The sequence below is a fragment of the Corythoichthys intestinalis genome, chromosome 3 (assembly GCF_030265065.1).
Source record: "Corythoichthys intestinalis isolate RoL2023-P3 chromosome 3, ASM3026506v1, whole genome shotgun sequence".
Classification (NCBI taxonomy): domain Eukaryota; kingdom Metazoa; phylum Chordata; class Actinopteri; order Syngnathiformes; family Syngnathidae; genus Corythoichthys; species Corythoichthys intestinalis.
In genome coordinates this window covers 19,149,816-19,168,559 of record NC_080397.1, presented here as the reverse complement: position 1 = coordinate 19,168,559, position 18,744 = coordinate 19,149,816, and the positions used below count along the sequence as shown (strand labels likewise).

General features: G+C 39.8%; 1 protein-coding gene across 5 annotated transcripts in view; it reads right to left on the bottom strand.

Annotated features, from left to right (window-relative positions):
- aopep (aminopeptidase O (putative)) overlaps positions 1-18,744 on the bottom strand; it is a 201,541-nt gene that overhangs the window by 175,770 nt on the left and 7,027 nt on the right. For 4 of the 5 annotated variants that reach the window (XM_057830790.1, XM_057830793.1, XM_057830792.1 and 1 more), the window contains exons 3-5: positions 18,256-18,475; positions 17,276-17,474; positions 13,040-13,164 (exon numbers count right to left, since the gene is read on the bottom strand). In XM_057830790.1, coding sequence (XP_057686773.1) covers positions 13,040-13,164; positions 17,276-17,474; positions 18,256-18,475 — 544 coding nt within the window. The remainder of the gene's footprint in view (positions 1-13,039; positions 13,165-17,275; positions 17,475-18,255; positions 18,476-18,744) is intronic. The other variant, XM_057830791.1, reaches the window with a different exon arrangement.

Here is an 18,744-nt window from a genome sequence, read left to right as displayed (position 1 = left end):
TTTTTTGAGGCGTAATCAGTAATTAAATTACTTTTTCAAGTAATCTGTGACAACACTGGTTTCAGGGCAGGGTTAGGGTTTCAAATAGGGTACTAAACCAGGCTCATTGTTTTAAGACAGGGTTAGTCCTCTGGCTGTATTCCGTTGTGTATTCGTAGTGTCAGCTGTATTGAACACTGAAGATTGTAGTAGATGTACCTGGACATGGACAATGTACTTAGTCTAGTTTGACCTCAAAACAACACAATAGTTTCGCCATCAAGGCTTTGCTTTATCAAGATCAAACCAGATGCTGTGTAATTAAACAAGAACCCCAGAGTCAGTTTATAATAAGGTGAGACTTTCATGAGGGAGAACACTCAACTTTCATCCTCGCAAGTGTTTACACCCAAGCCCCTAAAAGGCTGTGTCTCAGCAGCAGACTTGCTGGCTGAGCAAATTTCATCCATGAAAAAAAAAACTCTGTAGCTCTCACCACGGTCTATTTCAACCCAATTGATGTCTGACATTATTTGCAAAGTCAAACAACTCCTGATGTGTCCAACAAAAAAGGAAAATTTGCCACTATGGCAGTAAATCAGATGTTAATGGTGTTAAGAAGCTATTTTTTGAGTGATGTCAACTAAACCAGTGAGACAATAACTGTATCCATGTGGGCAGCTACATAATCTTATAGCTAAGTGCATTTTAGCCAATTGGAAACATGAAAATGCTACATCACTCGTTTTCGTCAGAGATTTTGACACTATCATTTATTAATAAAGCGCAAAATTAAATGTGATGTTGTAACTTCTGCATGAATCATGTATATATAGATAGCTTAAATATGATAAGGATCCTCAAATCAATTATCATCAAATGATATAAAATTTAGATAACAAATTAAATTCAATGCATAGTTGGGATACAATTTAGAGATGAACAAAACAATCCTCAAGCTTTATTGAGTCAAGCATTGTACCTACATTTGTAAAAGGGTACACCACCAAAAACATGTCAGAAAACATACCTATTGAAATAAAGATGTCTCAATTTATTTACTATTTAAAGTCCCGCTGTTACCTTACGGAGCACTTTACTGAATTTGCTCGTCACACGTCAGCGAGTCTCGACTACCCTTTTCCAATGATTCATATGCCTTCTGCCGGAATCCTTACCATTTGATATGTTGTTACCCAGAAGCAAACCACCTAAAATTATTCTACTGCAATTTTAATAGTTACGGATCGGTATGAGTCCATATATATATATATATATATACTGGACTGTCTCAGGAAATTAGAATACACAATATTCTAATTTTTTGAGACAGTCCTGTGTATATATACAGGACTGTCTCAGGAAATTAGAATACACAATATTCTAATTTCCTGACTGTCTCAGGAAATTAGAATATTGTGTATTCTAATTTCCTGAGACAGTCCTGTATATATACACTGTCTCAGGAAATTAGAATACACAATATTCTAATTTCCTGACTGTCTCAGGAAATTAGAATATTGTGTATTCTAATTTCCTGAGACAGTCCTGTATATATACACAGGACTGTCTCAAAAAATTAGAATATTGTGTATTCTAATTTTCTGAGACAGTCCAGTATATATATATATATATATATATATATTTTTTTTTTTTTTAACATATTTTCCTCTGGAAAATATTCAAATATTTAATTAGTGTGGGAAAAAAATGGTGACAAAGTGAGTTTAATGAAAATCTTAAGACTTTTTCTGTTGAATACAAAACTATTATTCTGGGTAACTATACCTTTGGCCATGGATGAGCAGCTAATGGTTCTGCCTGTAGGTCACAACACATTGCATAAATAGATGACAAAAGATAGATTACGATAAATTGTAGACCTGTTTTGTGAAATCGGCCAATTTTCTGCGTCATACCTAATTATGTGTCATGCATGAATAGTAAAGTAGGTTCAAAACTATTCTCTATCCTCATGCTTACCCTTGAGCTCTTTTAAAATCTTGTTTTAAATTTTTTACTTGCATTTTTATTGTAGTAGTTTCAAAACAAATGTGCAGTGTAGAATTAAATATACTTTCAATGATTGTCATTAGGTTTGGCAGCTTTGTGTGAATGGGGAATGTGACCTTTTAAAGAAAATGCAAAAAAAAAAAAAAATTTTTTTTAAACCTCTTGCTAACGGCTTGTAAATGTTCACTTAGATGAGAGCTAGTACTAAAAGCAGCAATTTGTTAATTACTGGACGACCACAAAATCACGTAATCATGGGCTCAGTCCAATAAAAGTTTAAAAAGGTGTCGCTCACTAAAGGGCACCATGGCAGCTGGATAGCATCCAGCGGGGTGCCAAGAGCCTCGGGCAGCCCGACGAGTAACTTCCTCCTAAATGGGACCAATGTTACTTCCTGCAAGACCATAAACATGGGATGTAGTCAACTGAAGTCAAGCTGAAAATCCTCCAGTGGCACTTAGTAAGGTCAAGAGGTACACACCATGGCATAATTTCCTACTTTGACAGCTATATGACTGTTACATTGCAAGCAGAAGGTCCGTGATCCTTTTTACCAAATTTTGTTCAGACAGCCACCTATCAGCTGAGAGGCTTAAAAGGAATCAATAAAAAAAGAGGATTAGAAAAATACTGTAGCCCATGTGGTCTTAAAACTATTTTTGCAATGAGACACACTGAGACACACACATGCAGGCTTATTAGAGCTCACTAGAATGCAGGGTAAGAGCCATCTCCCCTTTGCCTGTGTGAAAACAGCATGACAAGGACATATGCGTGTTTGTGTGACATCATACTGGATCACATATCACGACCATTACGTGAACAATGGATGCATTCATTTCAAGACAAGTACAGGAATCTGCATGTCAGCAGTAAAGCACAAAAACACACTCATTGCCTACACAACCCAAAAAGTCCATTTCAACACTTATGTCATTTCTCAACAAAAGCTTCTGGGGGGATTACCATTCCTCTGGCATGTCCTCATTTGGCCTCACTGTGAAGCCACTCTCAAATCTGATGGGTACAACAAGTCCAGCAGGCACAGACCTTGGCTTCAAAGAGGGCCCTTCCTGTTACTTCCAGTCAGAATCAAATGACATGGTTGAGATGCAACAAAGAGATTTCAGCACTGCAACAATACCGGTTACCCTTAAGCAGGCAATCTATTATATCTCATGACTTGAGCGGGAGATCAAAGATCGATTAATGTTCATTCATTCATTCATTTTCCGTACCGCTTATCATCAGGGCCGGCCCAGCCTATACGCAGACTATGCAGCTGCTTAGGGCCCCTGACCACTAGGGGGCCCCCAATCTGGCAATTGTTTTATTTTTATTCTATTTTGTTTACTACAGTTTGCTTTATTTGACTTTTGTGAGTTTTGATACTTGATTACAAGCTTTAAAAAAATAAAAATTCTTAACTTCTTTCTTTCCGCTTTTAGAAAAAGGTGTGGCGCTATCTACTGTAACTACTGACAATATTTTGGGGTGAGAAGTTTGAAGTATGCAGCGCAACAAAATCTGATTAATATACAAAAAAAAGGACGTATGGGTTGGATTGCATGTATGAATTTCACAGTAAACTGTGATGAAATGGTGGGCCAAAAATATGTGCCCGTTTGCATTATTTTGCTTAGGGCCCCCAAATGGCCTGGGCCGGCCCTGCTTATCATCACGAGGGTCTCGGAGATTTTTGAGCTTATCCCAGCAATTTATGGGCAGAAGGAGAAGGGCTGTCCAACCTGCTACTTGATAAAAAGTTACCTAATTGTATCACTTCATGTATGGAAAGTATATTGCAACCTTCTTAGCCGCATCCAGAGTGCTAAACAAAATATTTTTTCAAGCTTCAGCTTATTTGCTCTATTTTTTTTTCTGAATTTGTTTTCTCTTTCTGAATCATCTCAGCATTCTTGCTCATTTTTAAGTTAATGCGTCTTTCTCAAAGACAAACATTGACCAAAGTCATTCATACAGCCAAAGAACATGATAGGTCGGTGGACACACGAGCGTGTCATTTTTCAAGCCATGTAACTTGGTGATTATGTCACCCGCATGCTTGCGGTACCGCTTGTTCGGAAGGGGGGAAGGGGGGGGGGGGGGGTCCAGCTTCACCCTTGTTTTTCAAGTAAAGCAGGAGATAATGCAATTTGAGTTTTATTGCGCTAATAAGCATTAAAAGGCCGCATGGACCGTGTGTTTACGTCCATATTTTTGTCTTTTTTTTGGTCCTTTTTCCAATCGGAAAGCACCGTGAAACTACAGCTCTCATGATTCCATAATGGCGTTGCATTAGCTATAGTGAGTAGGAGTAGTGCATGAGAGCAAGTTTGGAAAGTTTATTTGGAGGAAATGACCCATAAACTGCATTTTGCTGTATTTCCACATCTTGATGAAAAGGATAACATGTTTTGACCATAGTATGTATAGAGGCCAAAAACGCCTATGACCACACCTGCTGTTTTTTTTTTTTTTTAATTAATATGAAACTTTTGTCACATTTTTTTTCCTGTTTAATGTTTATAAGTTGAGCAAATATTATCAAGCTTCAAAACAGTTCATTGAGCATGTTTGTTTGTTTGTCAATAGGACAACAATTAAAAAATTTTTGACAAATTAATTTAGTATCTTTTTCGTCTTTAGAGGCCCAAAATGTCATTGCGTCAATTGGTCAGTGAAGAAAACAACAATTGTGACATTAAAGAGCATATGACACCAGAAAAAAAGTCTTAAATGGCATTATTATGTGAATTAGAATCATATGTTGAGACGATTCGACTATATACAACAATTTAGCAAAGCGCAGATGACGAGAAATTAGTCTTTTAATCTGCCGGTTAGCCACGCCTACCATTATAGGGCTTTAGCGTCCCCAACAGGTGGATGACGTCAGCGGTAGACTGGGCTCATCGGTTTTACTATTCAGCCCATTGAGGGGGAATTGTTCAGAACGAGGAAAACGCGACGAAGAGAGCCGCAAAATGTCATTGTTTCAGTCTCTCTACTCCAATATTTTTACAGGATATTCTTTTTATGCAAGTATTTTTCCCCAATAGCTATATAAATGGCTTGAGAAGGACCAGTCAGCCCGTCGAGGGGGAACTATTCACAATGAGGAAAAGGCGACGAAGAGAGCGGCAAAATGTCATTGTTTCTGTCTCTTTACTTCCATATTTTTACAGGATATTCTTTTTATCCAAGTATTTTTCCCCAATAGCTATATAAATGGCTTGAGAAGGACCAGTCAGCCCGTCGAGGGGGAACTATTCACAATGAGGAAAACGCGACGAAGAGAGCGGCAAAATGTCATTGTTTCTGTCTCTTTACTTCCATATTTTTACAGGATATTCTTTTTATCCAAGTATTTTCCCCAATTGCTAAATAAATGGCATGGTCAAGACAAATAACAATCTTGTGCTAAATGGAATATGAAATAATAAAAATCCATTTATTCAAGACGACATGGCAAAATTACTACATAATGGTCAAAACTGTCGACTTCACCTTTACTGTCGCACCTCCCGAACGATATTTTATGACACCTAAATCGGACATATGTCATTTCCCTTCCCCGGCTTCGGAGAATGTAAACAAACCAGAAGGAGTGACAGCTAGCCGACATGCTAACCCGAACCGAGTGATGTTTCAAAGTCTTCAAAGCGGAAAATCACACATAGCTATCCTGGATTATTTGACATGACGACCCGGTTGTCGTATGTCTTAGTGGATCGGCAAACCGCCCGGCGGAGAGCAATTTACAGTTCGTTCCCCGGAGGAGGGTGGCTGGAGCTAACGCAGCTAACGTGCTGCTGCTAATGCATTAGGAGAGCTTTTTACATGCCTATCAATGATCAAACGTAAGTAGTCCTTCATTTAAAGGAAGTTTGTAGTGTTTACTTTGTAATTGCTGTATTCGTATTTGACATAATACAAAACAAGATGTTTACTCACTTCCTCGTAAGTCCAATGGTCCCACAGTAAATATCCACGGTGAATGGGAACCTTTTGAAACTCCAAAAAGGCGCATACGCCTCTCCCTCATACAGAATGATTTTTCCGCAGCCGTTTGGCTGGCGTGATGCGAAAAATAAACGTATTAATCCGCAAAATCAGCTGAATCCTTCGTCCTCATACACAACAGTACACTGTAGCGTGAAGAGGACGTCTTCTACCGTACACGTCACAGCGCCCTCCTCCTCAATGCAAGACCGAAGCCGGAAGTCACTCATTTTCCTGGCGCGGGATTTAAAAAACTAAATAAATATAGCGATCGCTTCCACACACATCCAAGCGGTCCATATCATTCAGGAGCATAAAATACCGCGTGTATCATGAAATAAACATGCTTTTTCGTGTCACAGGCACTTTAAGGTTATGGTGTCCTATAAAAAGGGACTAAACCAGGCCATTGTGAACAATTTATTCTTTGAAATATAAGGCGACATCAAAGGCATGTCAAATCTGACAAAATAGATCTGAACCTCAAAGGGTCCAAATTTATTTACAGTATACATCCCTTGATCAAAAAAGATTCTCAAAGAATTTCACAGGCCCACAGTTGACAGAAAATAACCCCTGATCTGTCTCACAACCGGTCAACAAGTCACAACCCCATCTGGAGAAAACAAAGATGTCCGTACTGTGGGGGAAAAAAAGGTACATTCCTAATAAAGAAAAGCACCTAGAATTGGTGCCGATTCATGTCATGTCTATATTTTTGTAAGCCTTGTTCACACATAATGGTGTGTGTTGAGACTAGAAAGCGTGGCGGTCTCAGAATGCAGACCTGCCCTTACTTGACTTCTTAATCTTGCATTTCCTGCCCTCCCACTGTGTATCTGGGTATAAAAACGTCACACCACTGTGAATCCTCCACCTCCCCCTTTCCTCTGGATCACACTACAACAGCTTCATGGTTGCCTGACACAGGGCCCTCCACTCCTGCTGTTTCCGCCGGGCCACTGCACAAAATCACCTCTTGGCTCGGTCCCAAGATGGTCCCACATGCCTCCCAATTTCGAGATTAAATAGCACCCCTCTCTGAAGTCCTTCCAGAAGCTAATGGCTTTTGTTGCTGGGAATAATCCGCACATCCTCTCCCACATGCCGGGGGTCCGCCAGCCTGTTGCGAACCCCGCCTCTGTGTCTCATCTCCATCTAACTCTTCCATTTGGGTTTACCTCCCCATGTTCCAAAGGCCCAATTCCCCAACGTGATGTGCGTGGGCAACTTGGGACCCAAACCACCCGCAAAGAAGGGAGGATTCAAGTGAGATGACTGAGCTGGGAACCATATGGAGTTTTATAGAAAGTCAATGCAGGTGCTTTCTCAAGCTTAATGAAGTCCTTAAATCTTGTTAAGTTGAAGCAGGGCGACGAGGGTGGGAAGCACCGTATTTCCTCATGCACAGAGAAATACTGTTTATTCAGTTAACTGCAGAAAAGAGCAAACTTTGATAAATATTAGGAATTAGGGACTTAATAGTGGAAAACCCTTCATTTGTACAAAACCATGTTTATGTTTTAAATACATTTTTCCATCCGTTAATAAGTACACGCATAGTCGAGTCACATAGTGGACTAGTGGCCTGCATGTCTGTATTAATTTTGAGATTCAGAGTATTAAACTCATCAAGCACGTGAGGTTCACGTTCCGAAATATTTAATTAGCCTGAGCCTCAGAAGCTATTCCATTATTACGAAACGTGACAGTCTACATTTCCACAACAATAATAGTCCTTTTGTTAGCGGACCCTCCTCCTCAGTAACTTTTCTATTTCCAAAATACTCATCTGAAATTACAACCAGTGACGTCAGCAATGAACCAATGCTATGCTAGGACGTGACGATTCGGGTCATAGACACGCCATAAAGCACTAAAACGTTACGTTAAGGTCATTTTCACAGGCAGAAACCAAGAATTAGATTCATATTCATGAAGTTGAAATACCTTTCTGTGGATTTTTCTCCCGATTTCCTACTCCGCATCGACATAGTCAGGCGCGAGCTTACAAAAGGAGAGCCGATGTGATTTTCTAAAACAAGCGTGAAAAGGAACAAATTGCATTTGATGTGCTATTTCAGACGACTTTTGACAAATAGTGCATAAATAATGAGCCATATACAGGGTGATTCAAAATGTGCCAAAATCATCGTGCATTTCTTCATTTTAAAATCATTGAAATACACTGAATTATCGGTCATTTGATACAGGAATTATCCTTGTTTAACTGGATGTCAATTTCAATTTGTCTTTGTCGGAAAATCACCGTTTATTTACACTCAAAATGGCGATTCCTCAGCAGAAAGCGTTTTGTATGCTTGAGTTTGCGTGTATCCTTAAGCGCGTTTTGGGAGGAATTTTCATATCGGCTTGATGTTGTCCGTGCCGCTGGTGGTGGTCACATTGAGCACTTGTAAAGCATGAAATAAAAACTTCAAGTCATATACAATACTTGTATACAGCTAATTATTATAATTATCATTATATATATATATATATTTTAAATATACCGCAATGGTTTTGGGACATTCTTTTTTAATCACCATATATATTAATTCAGACGTCCTGTTTAATTATACAAGTTAATAAATTAAAATGCATCTTTAAATCTTAAAAAAGAAAATCCCATTTGCAAGGCTTTTATTTTGGTGTGGTGGTGCGCCACAATCTTTTGTGGGTAGGGGAAACCCTGACTAGGTAACTATGCTTCCTAATCAAGTCATATACAATACATGTATCCAGCTAATTATAGTTTTTTACTTTTTTTTTTTTTTTTTAAATATACCGCAATGCTTTTGGGACATTCTTTTTAAATCACCCTGTATATTAATGTAGAAGTCATGTTAAATTATACAAATTAATAAATTAAAATGTATCTTTAAATCTTGGGGGGGGGGGGGAAATATCCCATTTGCAAGGCGTGACTGCTTTTATTTTGCTGTGGCTGTGCGCCACAATCTTTTCGATGTAGGGGAAACCCTGACTATGTAACTGTGCTTCCTAATGAAACCCTGCATATCAAATAGAAAAAAACAAGCAAGCAAGAGTTCAAATGGGTCCAGCAGTTGGTGGAGGTGCTTATTTTTCTAAATACAAACATCCATTACAAACTGAGGTCACTATTTAGAGAAACACACGATTAAAATACCAGCAAGCTATCCTCCTGAGAAAATGAAAACATATCAGGCAAGATCTACAGTAGAGTAGCCTGTGTGTTAGAAGTTCATGTGCTTTCAAAAAAATAAATGTAAAACAGAGAGAGAGTTTTATAAGACCAGGGGTTTAGATTAAAGGCCATTTCTGGAGAAAATTGCATGAAAAAAAATTGAGAACCGGCCCCCGGCTGCGACCCCGATGCTCTCCAAATGTTTGCGAAAGGAGCTAATTTGGGCCTGTGACGCACTCAGCGGACGTTTGTGGTGATGAGCTCACATCCAGTCTTGTGGGGGAATAAAATAACAGAGACATAGACAATGTTGACTGACCACCCAAAATCACTCTTTTTTTGTCAACAGTCGCAGCCAGAGGTTATAAGTCGACAATCCTGGTTTCAGTTTAATTCATATGGCAACCAGTGAGGTTTTGATGATCTAAATACTGGATATTTATGTAGCAGTGATATTTCTGTGGTTTTTAATGTTTCAAAGAGTGTCGTTTTCGTCAGCAAATAACGATAACAAAAATATTTTGTTGACAAACAAGTTTTTTCATGACGATGACGTGACGATAACGAGCTAAAAATGTGGCATGGGTTACTAAAACATTACGAGACGAATGCCAGTTTTCACCTGATTAGACGACAACGAGACGAAAATGCGATTTAGGCCCCTTCCAGACTTATATTCCGCTATATTCTTGTCTGAGGTGATGCAGGATTTACCCGTGTCGTGGCTTTCAGACATGGGGAGATGTATCTGGAATTATCTGGGTTGGGCACTTTCAGACTTGTCCCTTGTTGGCGATTTGGTGCTCGCTGTTCGGGGAGGGCGGGATTTTATGACCCGGTCGGCATCAGCAATGGACGATGGAATGTCTCTTTCTCGGCTCTAAGATCAAGTAGCAATTAAATTCTATGATGTTTCCAGTTTAATTTTGCTATTTTTCCAGTTTCCCATATTGATAATTGTGATGTTTGTCTAACGCTTTCAGTCTTACTGCAACGAAAGAGGAAATGACAATCAGCCCACCATGAGATTAACTTCATCAGCCGTGCTGTGACCCGGGAATTAAATGGCTGCTTTCACACGTGCCACATCCCGGTTAAGTCCCGGACATTATACTAGGACACGACCCAGTTAATGTCTGTGTCAGTCAACCCGGGAAATGCTTTGAGAACTGAGGGCTACCCGTTCAAATCCCGGGATTTAGCCAGAGTTCAGCGTATGTCTAAAAGGGGCTATAGTTTCTAGTGTTGCCAACTGTCCCTTGAAAAACAGAATCATCCGATATTCAGAAACAAAACCAGGGGGCATCCCTTATAGACAAGTTTCCTCAGTGAAACATGGGCAGCGCCATCAATGACATTTTCTGTCATGGACTTCCGGTTTAGACTAAAAAACATGAAGTGCAGCTGAAGTAAGCAGTGTGTAGACAAAGTTAAACTGCAAAATCAAACCAGATGAACCCACGGAATCTCTGAAAATGAATTCAGCACAACCTAGATGAAGCTCCGCGACTTTCTGTGCTTTGCGTAATTGTGTGAACTCCTGGAAGCGCCTATTTACAGTACAGGCCAAAAGTTTGGACACACCTCATTCAATGCAACGCAAATGAAGGTCCCAGCCCCATTGATAAACCAATAAATTCCACTAATCAACCCGTAAGTTACATGTTACCATAGAAGAATAGACTTTTTGGGTAAAAATAGTCATTGCCGAAAAAAAACCCCCCCAAAAAAGTCATAATCTTGTGTATAATGGTTTATACTTTTTTCAAGATAGAAGGTTAGAAGACAAATTCTAAGGTGTGAAAAAGCAGTGGCAACAGGAACATGCTTTGCTTTTTTTTTGTAGAAGTATAGCGAGAAAACGGAGTGGGTAGAAGGTGAAGAGGACTTAATACGGTGAAGACATAACAGATATGCATAAAAGCATATTTATCTACTCTGCGGAGGACTGTGAAGAAGTCTTACTGCGTCTCTGCCCCCGCATATCAACAGCCAGACCTCCGCATACGCTGCACGCAAACATATCAACACAATCCCAGCAGTATGGAGAGGAGAGCCTGGAGACTATTTGACCCTTTCCATGGAGTGAAGGGGAAAGGAAATTGGGAGTGAAGGGATTATCTAGGTGAGCGCTTTTTGCAAAAGTGGTACTTTTGAGCAATATGAGGAAAAGTCCTGGCATTGATTTAAACAAAGGAGGCAAAACTACATGACAAGAGGCAATAACTAATGTGAAATCCCACTTGGAGCTTTCAACTCAGAAATGACTTCTAAAAGAAGATTGAGGAGGTCGAGTTTTACATGTGAACCAAACCATGAATCACACTCCCGAAATAAGTGGAGCCCAGGCATCAGAGTTAAGAGTCAACAGTGCAGCAGCCAAACTCAATGTTTTTGTTGCAAAATGAAAATTATAGATGGTGTTTTCCAAAAAGGCTAAAAGACATCAAAACAAACTGTCCGTGGATTTATAAGTCCTACTTAGCTTATGTTCTAGCATACTGGTTATCAAAATGTGGTTGGTATGCAGTACATGGGTGCTTTCTAATGGCATGTGAAAGATTGGCCGAATTTAAATCTTCAAATATCCTTTGTTTATAGTAATACTTGGTAGCTTTTCAGTTTTGGTCGATTTTAGCAATGTCGGTGGACAAACACGGTAGTGTTTTGGCTTAAGGGAGACTGCTTTTCCCATAAGGGCCAGCGCTGCATTTCCCATGAGGACCAGCGCACACCTGCGCAGTGTTGTATAATAATCAATCAATCAAAAATCAATCTCCTGATCGCCTCCAGATGAATTAAACAACATTTCTCTTTCCAGTGGCTGTGTGAAGGATGAATAGTAATAAGGTAATGATTGTGGCTAAATGATAGCATATGACGGTTAGCAACTGTGTGGCTTAATGTGGCTAGCACCGCCACCCCACATGAACTCTGACAAGTTCGATTGAGGGGGGTAGAGCGTCACGCCAGCGAGTGAAAGCCGGGCCAATGTTTATTCTGTATATCCCAGTAGCCTCCTTTTTTTTATCCTCCTCAGACAAAACGTTTTGTCTCTTTTGCTGCTCTGCCATCTTTGCAGAATTCATGCGAAAGTGTTCACATCGACTTCCGTCTTTATAATGAATGAGGAAAAGGGGAAGTGACGTATGCCATAAAGCAATCAGCACATTTGTATTTTGTGTGTGTGTGTGTGTGTGTGTGTGTGTGGCAGGGTTCCTGCCACCCTCCTCAAAGTTAATTAGTGCCGATCTGAAAGCGATGTAGATCCCGTTAAGATATAAAAGAGGTCATTCAACTAGTTGTCAGTCAACATTACACAAATGTTATGAAAATATTTTATAAAGGTTGAAAAGTTACATAGTGTATCTTCAGGCCACTACAATACATTGATCAAGTACAGTTTAGTTGTATTCAGTTTAAACTAAAATAATGTGATTTATTGTTTAAGAAATATTTATTTTCAAATACTTAGGAATAACTTATAAGAGTAATACTTTAGAACTCACTCCATTCTCTATGTAAATTACCTTCCCCCCCCAAAAAAACCTAAGCCGTGTTATAGTTAAAAGTGTGGTAGTGTGTGTGGTAGAAGTGTGTAGTGCTTTTTTTTTTTTTTTTTGGCCTACTACTTAAACATATTTTAATGATGGCCCCGATGGTAGCACTCAGAGACCCAAGTATTCTTTAAGGTGGTACTTGCTGTAAAATGTTGGAGAACCACTCCTCAAGTGGATACTGTGCAAAGACCTGTGATAAACAGAGTCATTCTGTATTTGTTAATGACCACAGGCTGTACCCATTTCCCACCAGACTGTAACCTAACAATCTCTCCGCGTCTGTGTATGCGTTCGTTGATCTTTTTTTTTTTACCTGGCCATACCCAGACTGGAAAACCCAGCTGGTACAATGAGAACATCAAGGCGGGGGAAGGGATGAACTCCCAGGATCGCATAGGCTGCAGCTAGACATTGCGGCAACAGGGTGAGGATTCCCATCTAAGAAAGGAAAAGCAGCACGTCTATATACTTTTGATACATTGTTTTGAAAGCAAGTGGTGCAAAAATGACAATATTTACATATATATATATATATATATATATACAGTGGGGAGAACAATTATTTGATACACTGCCAATGGGTTTTCCCTTTGGCAGTGTATCAAATACTTGTTCTCCCCACTGTATATATATACACAAGTGCAGGGGTCGACAATATAAATGGCCCGGTGGCCCAGACATACAAAACAGTCTGGGCCACTAATGTGTCGATTTAAAAAAAAAAAAAAAAAAAAAAAAAAATCTTATTTCACATTAATTCCCAGTGGTTCCGTGTTTTGATGACGTTATGCTATCACAACCAAAGACAACCTTACAGTCTATGCAGTAGAGGAGTTCCAAAAAATCGATTATTACATGCATCGCGATTTGACACGTGATGATTCGATTACGATTCATAAAGGTTCAAAAACGATGTTTTTCCCTCATAACTTTATGGCAGCCGCTCGTAGCAGAACAAAATTCAAGGCACGTCTGCCGGGCACCGTTAACAGGCGCGCGCACGTTATGGTGGATGCTGCTGGTTACTGAGAGAGACTTAGTCCTTTTTAAAAGACTGGAAAATGAATTTGTGTATGAGAGAGGCAGTAACTCCTTTTTAAAAGACTGGAAAATAAATTTGTGTATGAGAGAGGCAGAAACCATAGAAACAGAAGCGTAACCCAGTGGTCGCGCTTTTGTGCGCAAGTTATTTTTTTAGAGCAAGAGGGGAAGAGAGATAGTTCGTTGCTCCTTGTCATTTAGATGTCCAGCAGTAGTTTTAAGGTATTTCAATTGAAAAATGTCCTGAGTGTGTTGCTAAGACCCGTGTGCATCTAAAAGAGGTGAGTACACGAACTCTTGTACTGTTTAGCCTTTATTGTTGTTGTTTTTGAGATGTTAATAGTTAGCGCCGAGCGCTATGCTAATTAGCTAATTCGCTAACGTGTATTTCATATGCAGAACGTGTAAAACCACGATTAAGTACAGCGGTAACACTACAAACATGCGAAATAGTACAGAATTCTGTGAAAACAAAGTATAGCCTATTGGTTAAACAAAGTCTTATTTCTAAAGACACTTTGTTTCCAGAAAATGTGGAATTCATTCCACCTGTGTAAATGTTATTGTATTGTTGAGAGAAATAAGTACTCCCTTTAAAATGGCTAATGTTTTTGCACTTTCTTGTAAAAATAAATAGATAAATAAAGCAGCTTAAGGGCAGCTTTTTGTCGTATATGCACATTTCCATCGTTCCTTTTGAATCATTAGGATATTTTAAATAAATAATGGACATAAATTTGTTTGGCTACTGTATTAAGTAGTAATGTACGATGAATCGATAATCGTGATAATCGCGATAACCGAGATCATCGTCAATACCGCGATATTCGCTTAACAATCGGATCGTAGCACCCTGAATCGTAATTGAATCGATTCGTGGGGTGCCTAAGATGGCACACACCTACTATGCAGCCAGCCGTTATTCGACAAGGGGCGTAAACACACCTAGTTCGTTCACTCACTCCCACATGAATGCGGGCAACCTGATTACCCACCTTATGTTACACTACAAGACCACATGCTTCTGAAACGCCCAGCACCCGGCCAAGCACCGGGGAAAAAAGACGACTCAAGAGAGAGAGTTGTCAGAAAGTTTCAGCCCCAGTGGCGAGACTGCTAGCTTGGTTACCATGCAACAAAAAACGAGGTTTACTGTGAGGTGTGCTGATCAATATCCATATATGCAGTCAAGTAAGCCAGAGAAAAGTTAACGAGTATAAAACCTATGGTATGAACATATGATAATTTATCGACGCGACTAATGAGAAAATAATATCGTCATCACATAATTGCCTTCGTCATTTCTTTGACTTCTAAATTGTTGCCATGACAACCGAGCTGGGAGACTTCCAGAGGGCGGTAAGGGGAAGAGAGGAAAGCTTCACTCAGGTATGGGGCTCTCCCACGTGTCCGCCTCCCTCTGGAGCTCCCAAGAAAAAAATTTTTTTTGTGTGTTTGTTTATTTCCCAAAAATGTTCAAATATGTGTAAGTGGTCAGTGGAATTGATTTGGGTTTATTCATGTTTCTGATTAGGTTATTCGTTCGTGTTGAAAACTGGTAAATGCTGACCCCCCACGCCAGTTTGTTATATTCCGACGTTACACAAAAATAATAAAAATTATATACATCATTTTAGCACAAAAACTCTTGCACTATATTCATTTTTTTGCACCGTTTTTCTGCACTTTTCATTAAATCTGCCTTAAAAAAATAAAAGTTATTCATTTTATTCAAGCAAATCGTTCTTTTTCGTGATTATTGGGATCAATAACTGATGCATTGATCTGGGACAGTAGTTTTGATAGTGGGGCCAGCGAACCTTAAAATTTCCTATATTGTCTACCCTTGAAGTGACAACTAAGGGAGGACACATCAAGCATTTTGTCTTTTTTCCCAAATCCATGCCTTTCTACACTGTTCATAGACAATTTTATTGGGTTATATAGGGTGAAAAACACTGTATTTATTTTTGATTGGCTGGCTCTTTAGTATTGAGACATACTAAGTGAGAATAAATCAACAGTACCTCTGCTGGTTGCAGCCAAGTAGATATAGTTTAGAAAAAAGCCATAGTTTTATGACAAAGGGGTCCCTTGTAAAGCTAGCTGCAAAGGTTCCCTTCAATAATTAATTTGCCCCCCACCCCCCCCCCCCACCCCACAATTGCTATAACTGAATCCTTTCTACTGTATTTATACATTTTCTGTTGGTTAGAATACAATGCACATTTTGATTTTGCAGTACTTGTTAGTGCATTTACTGAATCCTTACCCAAGAGTTTTGGATTCCAACCGGCCCTTTTTTGGGGATTATGTATCGTCCATGTACATCAATTGCCATGTCAAGGAGACTATTATTTTAGGAATGTTAACAAACATTCAGAAGGTGATCAATGATTTCGCACAACAACATGATCAATCATAAGTCTATGTCTGTGTCTATGCGTAATCATCGGTATGAAGAATCATCATGCAATTTACTACTATTGCTAACAATAACAGTTGAAAATCCATTCAAAATAAAGTTTTTTTTTTTTTTTTTTAGGAAAAGCCAAAATTTTACAAAACGAAATATTTTTTGATTGCTTTGATAGATTATTCTCATTTAGAAAAAATATTTGAGAATTTATTTTCTACTGTTGTGCACAGATTACAGTTTTTGTCTGTTTTGAGAAGCACGACGTAATCGTTATCGGTTTGGAAATACTCAGGCCACGTTTTCAAGACAACGCAATAACGCAAAAGTCATGTTATACCGCCATTTTCATTCCGCATTTGCACGACCATTACGTGTGGGGAAAACTGGGTGCACACGGAAGCGTGAAATTGCACGAAACCTCCAACTTGCAGTATGCTATCCTAATGTGTAGTTGGCAGCACGACCAAAACTTGATTCTGCATGTAACCCTTCCCTTTAGCCGTTTCCTCTTAAGAATTTCTGTAACTAAGCATAGTCAATAGTTGACTAGATTCTTGAACAATGTTGAACGCAGTTAGGCCATGTACAAGGCTGCTACTTGTCTGTGTGCAGTGACGTCATCAGTATCTTCACTCCCTTCTGACAAACCTATTGGAGTATTATCGCCATCTACTGTTCCGGAGTACGGAGGTCAGCTGTCACACAAAACGCACTTTTGCATTGTCAACTGTTTAAACAAAGACGACAGGGGGAGCGTTTTCAAGATTTCGACCCTGAAAGGCGTTTTAAGCCTCCCCAAAACACCGTTGTCATGTAAACGATAGGGGTCTCTGAAAAAGTTTTTGCATTGTCATTCATCACCCTTGTTGCATGTAAACAGCCCCTTAAAATATGGGGCATCCCTATTGCATGCATTGACCATATTGCCCCAAAGCGTGTACAACAGGGCAATCACTACAACACAAGCCAACGAAAAGGTACGACTGACATAAAATTAACACGAAAAAACTAATCAATAACTGGAAAAACATTGTACATTGTGGGTACTCATAAATCAGTGTACCATTGCAAGTGTAAATGTTTGCCAACCTGCGCCTTTTGCAGCAAGCCAATGGGGGCAAACACACGGTGCTGGATCACACGCTGGGACTTCACGGCGCGTTCGGCGAACCGGCATGGGTAGTCGCCATGGGAACAAGGGAAGCTGTCATCCAATATGGCTGCACAGTCGGGCACAGAGACGCGCTCGTGCTGAGAGGACGAGCCTGGGCAGGCAGGCTGCTCTTCCCTTGGAACGCATTGAAAAGGAAAAGACAAGTTTAATCCAAGGCTAATAAAAAGCCTTTTAATAGGTTCTCCCATTGAGAGCATCCAGCGAGCGTGAGGTATGATACTCATTCCATGTGTGCTGTCTCTTTGTTCTAGGCGTGGGAATTAAAAGCCATGGAAATATGGTACATATACAAAACCGCTCCTAAAAATATCAAGGTGTCACTGTGCAGTCGTATTCTTTCTAAATGCAACAACTAGTGCTGACTCCGTATCCAAGGGTTTTCAAGTCGTGTCCAAGTTTCCTTCCAGCCATTCACTGAAAATAAAGGCCTGCCTTGTAGAGGGAGATTCCTGAGGCTGGCGGCAGGCTACGGCTGGACTGCCACGGGAGCAAAACCAGAGCGGGAGGAGGAGGCTTACTGGAAATCACTGGCAGACGCAGCAGAGCTAATACGTGGGGACCCCAGTCCAACTGGGCCCTAAAAGCCACTCACTTAGCCTGTAGCCTGTATCTATAAAAATGTGTGTCTGCTTTACTTGTTTGCACTCCAAAGATAATTTCTGCTGGCCGCTGAATTCAGAGTACGGAATTCTTACGCTTTGATGTATTTGTCATAAAAAGGCAGAGTGAAAGCCGCTGCGCCCTTAAACTTCACTATGTTTGGTGGAATGAAAAGGGAAACGTTTGTCATGGAATGTGGAAAGGCCAGACTGGGGTTAATGACGCCAGGAAAGCAGGAGGTCTTGCCAAAATAAAAAACAAACAGTAAAAAATAATAATAATAATAATACGCTACCTGCCAATGTGGAGACTGGAGGCTTTTACTACTTCACTGCTTGTGCCTTGGTGAGAGGCGATGGGGACAGACTCCCCAAACTCATCCCACCTTTCCCACTGCGTTTTTCCACAGGAGGGTAGAGGTTCAGTAGCGACTTGTTGCCAATGGCCCACTGCCAAGGTGAAGGTGGAGGCAGGCATAGGCATTGTGACATAGTAATTCCACATCAACAAATCTGCTGAGAACAAAGAAAAAGGCTTGTAAAAAGTAAGACGGGAGAAGTTCCAATGGAAAAAGGGCGGTTGGGGAAGGCGGTGGTTCTTAAACATTTTACACACAAAGTCTCACAGTACGTAGTGTAGTTATTTAAAAAAATGTAAAAAAAAAAAAAAAAAAAAAGGCAATCTTAAAAAGAAAGATGGATATTATTGTAGGCAACTGTAACATTATGTACTAATTGAATACTACCACTAAGCTTAAATACCATGGGAATAATTCAATTATTCA